This window comes from Panthera pardus, unplaced genomic scaffold (genome assembly GCF_024362965.1).
Source record: "Panthera pardus isolate Hobbes unplaced genomic scaffold, ASM2436296v1 HiC_scaffold_15, whole genome shotgun sequence".
In the NCBI taxonomy this organism is placed as follows: Eukaryota; Metazoa; Chordata; class Mammalia; order Carnivora; family Felidae; genus Panthera; species Panthera pardus.
Window position 1 is genome coordinate 52,205,209 of NW_026526710.1, and position 15,112 is coordinate 52,220,320.

Sequence of the window (15,112 nt, forward strand, 5' to 3'; positions counted from 1 at the left end):
GGTCAGGCAGAGGGGCAACTAGAGGGCCTGCATGGGGCAACTAGAGGACTTGCACAGGTCACAGAATCAACATAATGTTCTGGGGGGGGCGGTCTCTGGAGAGCACGTGGTCAGCCTAAAGGGCTCCCATCCCTGTCCTCACTGCCACCGCCACTCTGGCGAGCCACTCAAGGCTGGTGTGCGCCAGCAACGAGCTCATGGTGGTGAGTCTTATCCCTTGGCCTGACCTCTCCTGTTACCTGCTTCCCAAAGACTCTGCTGTGCTTCAGGAACACTCAGCCCTGATTTGACTTTGTGTCGAGAACAGATTCCATTTGAGGTTTATTGTCCTTACAGACTATCGTCCTGGTGATGGTGCCCTTGTGTCGTGAGAAGGGCCTTTTCTCTGTGGATGGCACCGATACGCAGGACTCATTGCATCCCAGATCCTTGGTTGACCCTTACATCTCCTTCTCAGTTTTCCTTTTTCTCATATTATTGATGATCGATTTTTTTCCCCATTTCATAATAGAAATAGCCATGGTTTCTCTCAGAAGACTAATAATTTTTTCTCCTCTCTCTCTCTCTCTTGTTTTTGGTTTTGTTTTCTTATGGAAAATGGAAATGAATCTATTTACAAACTGCTGTAGGTGAGCTTAGATGCTGAATGAAATGCTGGCTTTACTAGGTTGATTTAGCCAGGCTGAGGGAAGATTTATATCTCATATCCTGTTTCAGTGTTTTCTGTTTTTTTTCTTATGCTGGGAACCCTCCCCAAGCTTCATGTTCATTTGGAAACTGCTCCCTTCCCAAGGCTCCCTGGATGGTCTCGAAGACCCCACAATCTAGGGAGATGGGAAGAGATTCTGTGATAGAAATGGACTTTTGGTACATGTTAGAGACAAATAAATCTTTATAGCTTTATTTATAGTCATGATAAAACACCAATAGCCAGCTCTATTTCTAAAAGGAAATAAAACCTAACATACTTACAGTAGGAAAAGTGACCATCTTTTAGCTCATCAGCAAGAAGGGCATAGAGCAAAGGCAAGATCTAGGTGGTGGGTCGGTAGAAAAGAAGCGAGGATACAGAGGGAATGTCACGGAGGGAAGACAGGGAGATGGAGAAAAGTGAGAGGAGAGATCCCAGGGGAGGAAAAGAAAAAGGGGACAAGAGAAAGAGGAAACAGGCCCAACAGTGATCATTTCTCTGCTCAGTAGATGGGAGGAGTACTCAGTCTTTGGTATTGCAACACCATGCTGTTGATTTTGCTTTGGAATCATTCTTTTAAGAAAAGCAAATGAAAGGAACCTCCTTCTTGCATTTCTGTGTAACATGGAGAAATCCTAAAATTAGAAGCCTTCAAGAATAAGTTTGTAGGAATTATGCTTTTCCAGCCTCCTTTCACATAGTGTTCGTGACCCTGGGCATCTCTCCCCGAGGCCTCTGTCTGAGGTGGAGTGTTCTCCTCCTCCCCAGCCACATGGGGCATCGGCACTGGATCGGTGCTGGTTTTTTCTCCATCTTTGATTTTTCAAAGGAGGGTCCATAGTAGTCTCCAGCTCCTGTGCTCAGCACTGAGCCGGTCACTATGAGGACAAGAAAATAGAGCCCATGGTCAGCCTGAGCCTTGGAACTTACAGTGTTGTTAGAAGGGGGACCATGGGTGACTCGCAGCCTATATCCACCCGCTGTGATGTCAGCTAAAGGACTTGCTCTGTTCTGCAGGATGTGCTCAGTTCCAGGCTGGTGGCTGAAAGTCAGCAGTGGGAGCAGCCAGCAGATTGATTTTCAGTGTAGTTCTGATGAGATCACCTCTTATTTGCAAAACCAGTAATGGAGGCCCCTGACATCCCCCTTACCCCCAGGTCTAGATAGTAAGGTATCTGCAAGAAACATGGGTGCACAGACCTGAGACCTTTAGGTTTGGGGAAGGAAGCCTCTGTCCCCTCCTTACACATAGGTTTTCCAAGTTCAAATTAAGAAATCTGGAAAGCCAGCGGTCCTAGGGCTTTCTTTTGACTAAGAGTCTGATTTCTCAGAACCTAAAAGGTTTACCTTGAGTTCGTATTGTTTTGGCCTTAAACAGGAATGGAGCTGATAAATGAAATCTTGGGTTAGAGAAACCTTGTCCTTCTGTTTTCATAATTGTTCATTTTCCTTCCATGAAAGGCAACAAGATGTGATTTTGCAGCCTGCCAGAGGGTCATTATGCAATGCATATTTGCAGATATTTGAGACTCATAGCCAGAGGAGAAAATTATGCATTTGCAGCCAAATAATTACTTTTTAAAAAGAAAGAAAAGAAAGTGTTTTCAATAAAGTGTTTCATTTTATTTACAAAAGCCCGTCTTTAAACTCCACAGTCAGAGGTAGGGAGAAGATGCCCATCTCTTGACTTCTCACACAGTATGGAATTTTTTCTCTTCATACATCTGAAGTCCAATAAATTGGGGTGAAATGATTCAGCTTGTACAGCATGGCCTTTCGTCGCTCTAACACAGAAAGTCTGTCTCTCTTTATAGATCTCCTTCTGGCCTATGGGGGAGGCCCAGGGTCCCCCACCTCCTTGTGGGTTCTCCAGGGATGCCTCTTGTTGTAGTCATGGAAACTTCCCTCTCTGGATTGCTGTCCACCTTGGCTCAGCCTGCTCTTTCTTTTTCTGCCCCTACCCCCACGGAATCTAATTTTTTTCAGCTGTGCCCCAGGTTGCTGATCACAGATCTCTGGACTTCCTTTTTGATGGTTTGGAGGTAGGCATGCTCGCACAGTAGCAAAGCTGTGAGGTGGTGACACCTGGTTGCAAGTTGCAGGGGAAACCGAATAATGGAGATATGGGGACATCTTGAGGAATAACTTCCTCTATTTGGGTTTCTGGATATAGATAAGTAAAAGCAAAGATAGGGTCACAGCTTTGAATCGGAGTGGCCAGGAATCTGGCATTGCCTCTGGTAGGAATAGAGAAGTTGGACATTGAGATTCGTTGGCAGGAGAGCTTTGACATACTATTTTTTTGTTTTTTGTTTTTTTTTAATGCTTATTTCTGAGAGAGAGAGAGAGACCAAGTGAGCAGGGGAGGGGCAGAGAGAGGGGGAGACACAGAATCTGAAGCAGGCTCCAGGCTCCGAGCTGTCAGCACAGAGCCTGACTTGGGGCTTGAACTCACGAACTGTGAGATCATGACCTGAGCTGAAGTCGGACGCTCAAGCAACTGAGCCATCCAGGCACCTGACATTGCTGGTTTTGAGGTGAAGGCAGTGTCCACAAGGGCAGCTAAGCTGGTTCCTCCATAGTGCCATTTGCTCCAGGAGGAGGGGAGGAGATTGAGTGCACCCTTTGGTCTCAAGCCCTTGGCATGGCATCTGATCCATCAGATGCCCCACATATGAGTGAGATCTGAAGCTCTTTTTGAGTTACGTAACATAACATGGAATCCTGGCCTTGAAGAAATGGTGAAGTCTTGTTAAAGATGTTACTGATGTTCACCAGCCACATTCCTGATACTTCTAGAGGCAGAGGGAGTGTTACTGTTGGGCCCTGGAATTGGTGGGAAGCCTTCCTTCCTGGGACCCGCGTCCACCTCTCTGATGTTAAACAGACCACACCGACTGCAAAGTGGTACAGCCACTCTGGAAAACAGTATGGAAGTTCCTCAAAAAATTAAAAATAAACCTACCCTACAACCCAGCAGTTGCACTACTAGGTATTTATTGAATGGATACAGGTGTGCTGTTTTGAAGGGACACATGCATCACAGTGTTTACAGAAGCACTATCAACAATAGCCAAAGTAGGGAAAGAGCCCAAATGTCCATCGATGGATGAATGGATAAAGAAGATGTGGTGTGTGTATACACACACACACACACACACACACACACACACACACACACACACACACAATGGAGTATTACTTGGCAGTCAAAAAGAATGAAATCTTGCCATTCACAACTATGTGGATGGAACTAGAGGGTATTATGCTAAGTGAAATTAGAGAAAGACAAAAATCATATGACTTCACTCATATGAGGACTTTAGGATACAAAACAGATGAACATAAGGGAAGGGAAGCAAAAATAATATAAAAACAGGGAGAGGGATGAAACATAACAGACTCATAAATATGGAGAACAACCAGAGGGTTACTGGAGGGGTTGTGGGGGGGGGGGGCTAAATGGGCGAGGGGCATTAATGAATCTACTCCTGAAATTGTTGCACTAGATGTTAACTCACTTGGATGTAAATTTAAAAAAAACGAAAAACCCCGCCTCCTTGTGGGTTTTCCAGGGATGCCTCTTGTTGTGTTAAACAAACACCATGCACTGCTTTCTGGAGCAACACAATGTCACTTCCTCCCTGGAAACTCTTTGAGTATTTAAAGGCAGTTAGCATGTCACTCTGTCCAAGCTCAGCTTGATTGTTTCCACAGATAGTCGTTGGTGACATAATTTGCAGTTCCTCACCATACTGGATATAGCATCCTTCTTCTACACATCCCACTTTTGATTGATTAGGCTTTTCACCGGCAGCCCTGGGTACTAGCTCAAATTAGACTGATGATGCCCTAAACTTCCCAGGGTTTTTGTTTTTGATATGCCAGCTTCTTCCATTCTGCATCTCTGTGATTGACTTACACCTAGATGCCGAGCTTTGCATTTTTTCCCCGTTGGTATCATCAGAGTTCCAGCCTTAAGATGATTTTGCATTTTGCTTTGGCTATTCATCATGTTAACTGTTAATCCTAGGGTTTTTGTTTTTGTTTAAAAAAATTTTTTTAGTTTATTTTTGAGAGAGAGAGAGCGAGCAAGAGAACGAGCAGGGGAGAGGCAGAGAGAGAGGGAGACACAGAATCTGAAGCAGGCTCCAGGCTCAGAGCTGTCAGCATAGAGCCCGATGCAGGACTTGAACCCACAAACTGGGAGATCATGACCTGAGCCAAAGTTGGCACTCGACCAACTGAGCCACCCAGGCGCCCCAGTCCTAGTTTTATTTAACATAAATTTAATGAGCAGAATTTCTCTGCCATTAACCAAAACATCGATATAGCCAAGGAATGCATAAGCCCGTGCAGCTTGCAGGTTGGCACTGATAGTCATTTTTAGACCATTTTAGTGGGAAGGTGCTGAACTCTGATCATCCAGCCTCATTTCTTCATTGAGTTCCAAAGCCAAAGTCAACGTATGCTGCATCTGCTGTTAAGTGCAGATCCCTGAGACCAAATACACTTGTATGATCCTTTGGGTGGATTGCTTTTTCATCTATAGAATGGGTTTAATAAATGATAAAATGGGGATAATAATAGTGAAGAATAGGTAGAACACTGAGCATTGTATCTGCAAACAAGTGTCCAGTGTTGTAAATCAACATCTCTTTTCCCTCACCTCTTTTCCCTCAACCTCCTGTTTAAAGAAGGAGGTGGCCTCAGCTTGCCAGAACCTGCTCACCTGGAAACTGCTGGTCCCAGGTGTCTCTCTCTCTTTTCTAAGTGCTTATGAGACTTTCATCCAGAAAGCCTTTGGAGCATGTTGCCAGGGATCAGTTAGAAGGTTTAATGAAGTGTAGGATATAAATTTTTCAGCTTCATCTATAATCCTTCTTTCTGAAAATTGGGACATGAACTTTGCATTGTGTGAGATGCCTGCATTGTAAATTCTCAGAACGTCACATGTTATGCTCACTTATTCTTAAAAGTATTATGCAGGAGTATATTAATTTATATGCTCAAATGTGAAAAGTAAAATATAGTTGCCATGTTGATAAGCCATTATTTGAATACCTGTTATCCCTCCAATGGAGCATCAGATGTGCTATTGTTTGAGGGACATAGTTTTCCAAGATTCTTAATTTCTGCATCTTTGGAGCTTGACATGAAGAAATTGAGATTGTGTACCTTCATTAGAATCATTTTCCCTTCAGCAGGATGCTTATTAAGATGTTCTTGCATCTGGCTTCTGTCCGGGAAGGGAAAGTTTGGGGCTTTAAAGTGTCGTCTGTGATTGACATCAAAATATGCTTCACATGGTTAAAACTGATTCACTCTCTTTTCCTCTGTTGCATCTTGGGAAGTTTCTGTTGTCTTTGCTCAGCTTGTCTTCGTTAAGTCTTCCTGATGAGCTTCAGAAATACATTCTTTATGTCTTTTACAGTGCTTATTATTTCTAGCATTTCCATCTGACTCTTTCTAGTTTCCCTCCACTGAAATTTCTCATTTGTTCATGCACATTGTCCAGCTTTTCCAGCAGAGTTTTTAACATATCGATTGTTGTACATCATAGAGTTCCAAAGTTAAGTTAAATCTGTCTGTTGATTGCTTAGTTTCTTTTTTTTTTTTAAGTTTATTTATTTTTGAGAGAGAGAGAGAGAGAGGCGGAGAGAGAATCCCAAGCAGGCTCTGCACAGTCAGTGCAGAGCCTGATGTGGGGCTCAAACTCAAGAAATGTGAGATCATGACCTGAGTCTAAATCAAGAGTTGGATGCTTAACCTACTGAGCCACCCAGGCACCCCTGTTGATTGCTTACTTTCTTGACAGCAGGCATGAGGACTTCGCGTTTGTAAAACTTTGATTTTTTTTTATGATCATAAGTGTAATATACTCTTTGTATAAAACTTTAGAAATACAAGAAGAGAAAAAAATCACCTGAAATACTTCTATATAGATTCAACGACTAACTTTGTACATTTTCTTCTAATTTTTTAAAACGTTATTACATAGTTAACACTATATTACAAGCATTTTCCTGGGTCATCATGCTATTTTAAAAACATGTTAAATGCTTATGTAATAGTTACAGAAATGTACTAAATTCATTGGGCTTTTCTTGTGTTAATCAATTTGTTTGATGCTATAGCATTTAAAGAGCTTTGTTACTAACTTGATGTTAACATGTTTAGTAAATGAAGTTGTGTTTGAATATTTTTCCATGTTTATCGTTGTTCCGTTAGGTAAGAATTTTAAAAATTATACAAGTTTCGATGGAATGTTTAAGTAATATTTGTGTTAGAGAGATAGGGGACACAAAGGGCTCTCTTCTCCTTAGGGCTGTTGCTGTCCTTCTGGTTATTTGGGTACATATGGCTGGAAAACTAATTCTCACCTATATGATCTCTTGGATGTCCATATGAGGATAATCTCAGTGCAAGAAAAAGAAAAAAAAAAAAGAGAAGACCTAGTTTGACTCATTGTTATTTTATGAAGATGTCAGGGAGAGAGACCAGAGATTCAAGCCAGACCTTACAGGAGCCAGCGTGCCGAGGGGATCTGGTCCAGAAAGGCTCTCCAGCCACAGGACTGGACAGCAGTGTCTTTAATCCACTTTGAGATGATCATCTTCAGGGAGCTGATAGGCAGTAGGAACCATAACTCTAAAGAGGCTTGTGGATAACCTGGAATTGTAGCTTACTAATTTCTGCAAGCAAGATCCCCCATGAACAAGAGAAACAGAAGCAAGGGGACTTTGACCCTTCTGCCTTTTTAGGGCATTTGGTCAAGGACTAGCAGCTGTGTTCTAGATTCTGGAGAGACTAGGGATGGGTGGTTCTAAGACGGGAGAATATCTGGGGGTGATGCAGACATCCCAGAGCAGCCCATGTGCTGTTCCTCGGGAAGCAACGCTCTGGGAGAGTTGGATGGGCTGGAGAACCGGAGGAAGTGTCGGCTTTTGCGAGCCAGCCTGGGAGTGGCCCTATCAGCTCAGGTTTGCTTTTGCCAGCACTGCTAACCCTGCTCCCCACAGCCTTTCTCCACCGGCCAGCCCTCCTCCACCCACTCTAAGGAGATGGGAGCTGGCTGTGGTGTCCTCTGTCATGTTTCCAGGGCTGATTATTTACTTAGGAAATCTCTTTAACCTTGATTATAGCTTGTGAGAGAATATTTGTAGCATTTCCCCAAGGCTTATGTGTTTGCACCGGAGGGAAAGATGGGACTCCCCATAGTAGAGCAGAAAGAATCAGATTGGCCTTTGTGTTTTCTTTTGACGTCTTTCAGAAATTAGTCGTGTGACAGGTTAGGTAGCCTTCTAGAACATGAGATTTTGCATCTGAGAGTAGGGATGTCACTAACGGGACAAGTATCCAAAGTTGTTGATTTCCCTCCTTCATTTGGCAGATGTTACCAGGGTGTTCTTTAAGGCAGTAGTTTAGTGTGGAGGCTTTGGTATTCCTTAGTTAACAATATCAGTGGATATATGTTCCCTCATATCAACTAACTCTTCATAATTACACTGAGTATCCTAAGAGAGAGTTAGCAAAGGGGGTGTTTTCTGACCTTGTCCACTTTTATTCATTGTTCTTTAAAGAAACCTCCTGCTAAGCCCCAGAAGTTTATCTCAATAGAAAGAAAATGTTCACTGGTAGCATTTTTTATTATTTTGATATTTAATTACTTCTGAATACTCTGCTGTGTTACATTCTGCAAGATTTCCTCTCCGTTAGCTCGTAAACACTTACAGGGTTCCCAGACTCAAACTTGGCTACTACATGAATCACAAATGTAGTTTGGTTCCCTTTCTGCAAATTCCATCAGGTCATAAGGAGGTCAGCCATCAGGCCTGGAGGCCATAGCACATGGATTTAGTGCAGGTGACTTCCTGTCCAGGCAGAGGCACCAGCCCTGGTCTCTACATGCCTCTCCCTGTGCCAGATACCTACAAAGCCCTGGCCCAGACTTCTGTACTCCCGTAATCTGCCTGGGCCCACACTGTATTTCTGACCAGACCCAGTTCATTTTGCAGGCAGCATCTTAGAAGGGGACAGATACAGGGTCAGAGGTATCTGTTGGACTGTTTGATAACCAGTTACAAAGGCTCCAGGGCCCATTCTGAGCTTCTGGCTCAGGGATTCTGAACTCCTGGCTTAGGGATTCTGAGCTCAAGGATATGTCATTGGGATAAAGTATTTAAGTGTGAAGGACTTAAAAGTATCTTAAGTCGCTTGACTCTTTGTTGTTGTTAAAATAGTCCATATATTCAGGGTGCCTGGGTGGCTCAGTTGGTTGGGCATCCGACTTCGCTCAGGTCGTGATCTCACACTCTGTGAGTTCGAGCCCCGCATTGGGCTCTGTGCGGACGGCTCAGAGCCTGGAGCCTTCTTCAGATTCTGTGCCTCTCTCTCTGTCTGCCCCTCCCCTGCTCATGCTCTGTCTCTCTCTCAAAAATAAATAATAAAAACATTAAAAAAATTAAAAAAAAAACAGCCCGTATATTCTTAGTTCTGGTAACCTGGTAACCAATGTGGCAAAGCTTTATAAGTCAAGTTATCTTACCAATTTCTAATTCAGTTTTAATAACCAGCATCCACTTCCAGAACATGTATCTATGCTTTTTAGTGGAAAATGAAACAAATAGAATGAAGCATGTTTTTCTAACCCCCTTTGTAATTTAAATCCTGAGGTTTGGAAATTGTTTTCTTTTTATGGTTGTTGAATTTTTAGAAGAGTAGGAATTTGGAAATTTTGTTTGGAATACTTTTATTTCTACCTAATAAGCAGCATATTTGACCTTCTAAGTATAGTTCTTGTGTTTCTCTAAGTACAATAAAACACAAAGGGAGTTCGTTTGCTCTAATGTGCAAAATTATTGAGAAACTGGCTTTTATGCCTTTTCTGTACATCTGGTAGTTATATTTTATCTAAAACGCAGCTGCCCGGGTTCTGTACTGGCTGACTCCACACCCTCTCTGTGGGTTGGCCCAGAAAATAAAAAAAAGGGAAAGTCCTATGTCAACAGTATCCTGCCACCCCTCCCCCAGGCCCAGCTTCCTGGCATGGAGGTGACATTGGATCCCCAAGTCGTTTATGGAACCCGGAGGCTCAGTCCCCAGACAGAGGCTTGACCTGACAAATGTTACATCCCTGGGGCAGCTCTGTTCCCCTGAAGGTTCATGGCTTCTATTTTATGCTGAGTAAGAACAGAGTGCAAGATGATGGTTGCAGCTGAAAGTAAACCTCAGCCCTGTCGCCCCCAAAGTGTGCTAAATACTTATGAGGAGCACAATTCACAGCTGGCCGCCTGTTCTCATCCTGCCCTTGTAACACAGGGGTTGTCTAGAGTCCTGTTAAAGACTATGATTTAGCTACGTGTTTTAAAGCGATATGAAGCATAGTTTATTATAATGGACAGTGTTAAAATAGAGCACTGGGATCCCCTAGCATGTAATTACAGAAAATGTAGGTAACGTGTAGCTCAAAGGCTGAATCTGGACCCCCGGTGTGCTCCCTCTGTCCCTAAGGGAGTGGGATTATTTGCGGGAGTACGATCCCAAAGGCTGACACACAGCTCTTGTGTTGCACGGAAGCCCACAGGCGGCTGGATCAGCTCCGACCCTGTTCCCCCGACTCTCCCTCCCCACTGTAAACGGCTGTCTTCTGGCAAGTGCTCTCTGTCCTCAGCAGCCTGGCTCTGAGTGCCTGTGCAGATAATGTTCAATCATGTGGTGTGGAGGTATTTTGAGTCTTCTCTCAGCGGTGAGATGACCATGCCCTTGAAGGCAGGGCCATGACTTTCTCACTCCCTCACAGGTGGTGGGCATCTGGAAAGCACTCAACATTGTCAAAGAAGCAGCACAGCATCTTGGGGCAGGAGGGACCTTAAATGGGGTCAGCCCTTCCACCACCATCCGTGTTCTGAATTTCTTCCTTGGTAGCCTTCACGGGTGGCCCCTCTGATCCTCCAGGTGCGCGAGGAACTTGCCCATTTGTCTTACAGCCGCTGCTTTTCAGACGGACTCCTTTTTGCCCTGTACTCATGTAACTGTTTTATGACTGGTTGCTTCACCTTCTCATGTGATTGATGTACCTTCAGAATGAGAATCAATTCTTACTGATATTCCTTCGGTCGTAGACAGATGGGCAAGTGCGTGAGCCTGTGAGTCACTGCATTGGAACGTGTCATTAGAACATGAAGGAGCACGGGGCAGAGCTGAAAATCCAGCTCATATTGCAGGGACGCCGCCTTGTCCCTTTGAGGGGCTTTCAGTGGCTGAGCCATGCCATGGTGTGTGTGCACGGACACCTGTGTCACCTGTTCCCACCTTCCTCATTCACGGTCCTTGCTCTTGCCGCCATGCTGGGCCTGCCTCTCCTTACCTGTCACCGTCCTGTGGTTCGTCCCTTCCCAGTGGATACGGGCTGGCAATCCCCATAGCCATTTCTATTAGGATGTGTCCAAGATAAGTGCAGTGGAACCTAGAGTAGATTTTTAAGAGCTTTGAGATGAGCAGCGTGTTTGGACTTGGAGGGATGGGTGTGTGGCCTCCACTGTGGCTGTTCCAAAGCTTTGGAGGGTTTTGACTGCATTCCAGATACTTGTGGGCATCAAATGAAATGATTTCTGGATAAATAAGGGTTGATGTAGAAACCTTTTAAAGTCATGTGCTTTTATTACTTTCAAGTCTCTACAGTAATGCTAATAAGGTATTTCTGGGGAGAAGTCCTGCTGGACGTATTTGGTGATTAGTTAGGACATGCTTGCAATTAGTACCATGCATTTCCATAAATTCACATTCTGCTCTTTTTTCTAAAGTAGTTTAACTATCGAACATGTTTGTTATTAATTTCACAGAGTAAGGCTTCCAAACACACACAAATACACACTTAGGCTCAATAGAAGCCAATTTCATAGAAGCCTAAAATCGTGAATCAGAAGAGTTTGGGATTTTTTTTTTTAAACACAAATACAATGCCAAAAGAACTCCAAACAGAACCTTTACAGCAAAGGAGAAGTAGACATGAATAGACATGTTGAAACCAAAAAAAAAAAAAAAAAAAAAAAAAAAAAAGACTTTGCTAGAAAACAGTGGTTTCTTAAAATAAGCTTCATAAGGGAGAGTGGCTAAGGGGTTCTGGGTCCCTGGGACTGTGTTGGCCAAGATCTTGTGACCACAGAGATGCTCAGGAGGAACACTGATGAGAGGGATGTGAGAGGGCCCCTGCAGGGTGGGGAGTGAGGAGGGCAGCAGCCCAGATCTTGCCCAGGAAGGCACTGAGAAGGCTTAATCTACTTAATAATAGGCCGCCCACTGAGGAAGTCGCCTGGGCTTGCTAGATTTTATTTACTTGAAGAAATGTCTGTAGCTCTAAACATACAAAGATAGCACAGTTCATTATGCCTTGCCTTCCCCTTCTACCCCCAGCCTTGTGGTTGAAAAAAAAATACTCAGGAATTCAGTCCGGGAGCAGGGGACTGAATGCAGGACTCAAGTTATGAAAGTAGAAACCCTCTGAAGAGGTCAAAGGCCTCTAAAGAATTCAGTGTTCATTGTGGTAAGGATGTAACGTTTAGAATGGAAGCCGAAAGCACTGCTTGCCCTCCAGACGATTGCGGTGGGTGGATGGGGGGTGGGCAGTATTGCTGAGGACTAGGCTGGTGTGGAGGATAGAAGCCCGGGCCAAGGTGAGTGCTCCACGTGACCTGAAGGGGACTGCATTCGAAGAACAAGCCTCACGTGCAGTCCTGAGCAGTCAGCTTTTCCAGGACAGATGACACTTCTGGTGTGTTGCATAAAGTACCTCTGCCGCCAGGTAGCTTATGTCCTGGCTGGGGGCAGTAGAGGAAGGTCAGGTGCATATGTTGCAATTTCAGGTCGTGGTAAAGGATGGGAAGAATATAATGCACCGATGTAAGAGTCACCAAGGAGTCCTTTTGGATGAAGGGGGTTAGGAAGGCATTTCCCATGAGGGGAAATTTTTCATACCTGAAGGATAAGGAAAGGCCAGTCCTGTGGTAACTGATTCCGGGCAGAAAATAGCCAGTGAGAAGGCCTCGAGTCATGAACAAGCTTTAGTAGGTTAAAAACACATCATCACATGACTGCAAAAGGGTAGATGGAGGGAGCACACTGGGCAGGAAAGAGAGTCACAGGTGGGCCAAGCTGTAAAGGCTGTGGGAGTGGATTCCATCCTGAGCTCGGTGGGCAGGGAAGGGAGGGTTGAGAGTGTGGTGGTCACTCCAGCTAAATTTTGTCCATTTGGACATCAGGGGAGGTGGGGACCAGTCTGGAATTACTTAAGAGGCTCTTACAGTGGTCCAGGATGGACAGAGAAGCAGAGAGGTGGATGGATTCAGGGTGGTTCTTGAGGGAAGATCTGACAGCCCTCGTGGATGGATCTGCTGTGGGGATGGGGTGAGAGAAGTACAGGGTGACCCCCCACTGGCCACTCACTGGGTGGCAGGGCCTCATGCTACATGGGGAGTGGAGGGAGCAGGCTGGAATGGTCGACGGGATGGAATGAGCACACGTGAGATCAAGGGTTCTCTTTTGGCCACCTGAATTTGAGGAACTTGTTAGCATATGAGGAGCGATGCCAGAGCCTGGGAATTTGGTCAGGACTGGAGTGCAATAGTTAGCATCAGGTCGTAGACAGAATTTAAAGCCAAGAGACTGGAAGGGATCACTTAGAGGGAGTGTATGGAAAGAGAAGGAAAGAATGCAGGAGTGAACTCTGAGGCCTCCCCCCACCTAGAGGTTGGATACTCTAGAAGGAGCCAGCAAAGGAGTGGCCACTCAGGTAAGAGGCTGAGGTTGGCCAGGGTGAGAGGAAATGGTCCTTGGAGGGAGTGGAGCAATTGTGTCATGTGCTGTTAGGGGTTGAAATGAGCAGAGAAGTAACCATCAGATTGGTCAACATGGAGGCCAGTGGCAACCCTAACAAGGGTAATTTCCAGTATTCACTGGAGTGCACGATGTTCCAAGCTCCTAGTAAGATCTACATGTGTCCCTAGTATGTTGATGTGAGCTCCTTGTTTCTTAGATGCGTGATTTGACCCCATTTCCCGGAGAGAGTTGGTGGGTGAGTTCCTTTAGGAGGAGGTTCTAGGAGGGAATCGAGGCTCAGGGTAGAGAGACTATAGGTGATGAGTTGCAGCAGGAGCCCCCAGAGGGTTGGGAGGGAGGTGACCTGGAATCCCCTGCCCCCACCAGGCTGCCAGGTAGCCCCCAGGGCCAGCTGATCTTCAGCTGGGAGGTTTGGGAGTTTGGGCGGGCGACCTGTGACCTGTGCAGGGAAGGCCCCTGGGCTGACGGTGCCTCCTCACTAATGCTGTGCCCTGGGCTGAGCAGGACGGGACTTGGTTCAGATTCCCAGTTGCCTCAGCTGAGTGGTGTGGCTTTGGGCAAGTCCTTTAACCTCCTGGGTCCACTTCCTCACCAGAAAAACGAGCAGTGTGACCTCGCACTGTTCTAGGCTGGATAAAATGAAGCAACCGACCTGGCAAGTGCTATGCTACCTTGTTGGTCGAGAGACCACAGGCTATGGGCTCTGGAGCCAGAGGCCCTGGGTTCAAATTCCAGTTCTATTTCTGGGTCAGGCAGGATAATCGGTGCCTCCGTTTCCTGCTCTGTGAGGTGAGCATAATTCTACTTCCTGTTTCTGAGGCACCCAGCAAAGGCCTCCGTGTGCTCACTGAGAAGAGTTCCCCGGCCAGAGCAAGTGCCAGGTGCCAGCCTGCCTCCAGGTGTTTGCAGACCATCCAGAGCTACATGTTGGTTTTCTCTTCTCTGGGCAGTTCCGCCTGGTGGTGAAGACAGCCCTGAAGCTGCTGCTGGTCTTTGTGGAGTACTCGGAGTCCAATGCACCTCTTCTGATTCAGGCCGTCTCTGCTGTCGACACTAAAAGGGGTAAGTGGACTCCATCGACCGTTGCATCAGGGCAAAAGTGTCTACTGCAGGCAGGCTTCCATTTTTAACACGTTCAAAACAGAACTGAGTGCAAACAATTGTGCAAACTCCCCACTGCAGGAAACGTATTTTTTAGAATAGTACATCTACAAAGATTAGGGATGGAACCTACTGTAACAGTGCCAAAAGAACCACACCAAACAAACAAAACACCCATGGGCTTGTCCAGGACAGGTCAGACCCTGAGCTTATGTCGTTTTATTTTTAATTTTTTTTTAACATTTATTCATTTGTGAGGGACATAGAGTGAGTGGGGGAGGGGCAGAGAGAGCGGGAGACACAGAATCTGAAGCAGACTCCAGGCTCTAAGCTGTCAGCACAGAGCCTGACATGGGATTCGAACCCACCAACCACAAGATCATGACCTGAGCTGAAGTCAGATGCTCAGCTGACTGAGCCACCCAGCTGCCCCAACCCTGAGCTTATTTTTATGCCCTGTCCCCACCCCCTCCACTGAACACA

General features: G+C 45.4%; 1 protein-coding gene across 13 annotated transcripts in view; it reads left to right on the forward strand.

Moving 5' to 3' along the window:
* The window catches only part of FHOD3 (formin homology 2 domain containing 3), a 469,161-nt gene that overhangs the window by 276,155 nt on the left and 177,894 nt on the right, over positions 1–15,112 (forward strand). For all 13 annotated transcript variants that reach the window (XM_053902586.1, XM_053902585.1, XM_053902587.1 and 10 more), the window contains exon 7: positions 14,479–14,590. In XM_053902586.1, the coding sequence (XP_053758561.1) occupies positions 14,479–14,590 (112 nt within the window). The remainder of the gene's footprint in view (positions 1–14,478; positions 14,591–15,112) is intronic.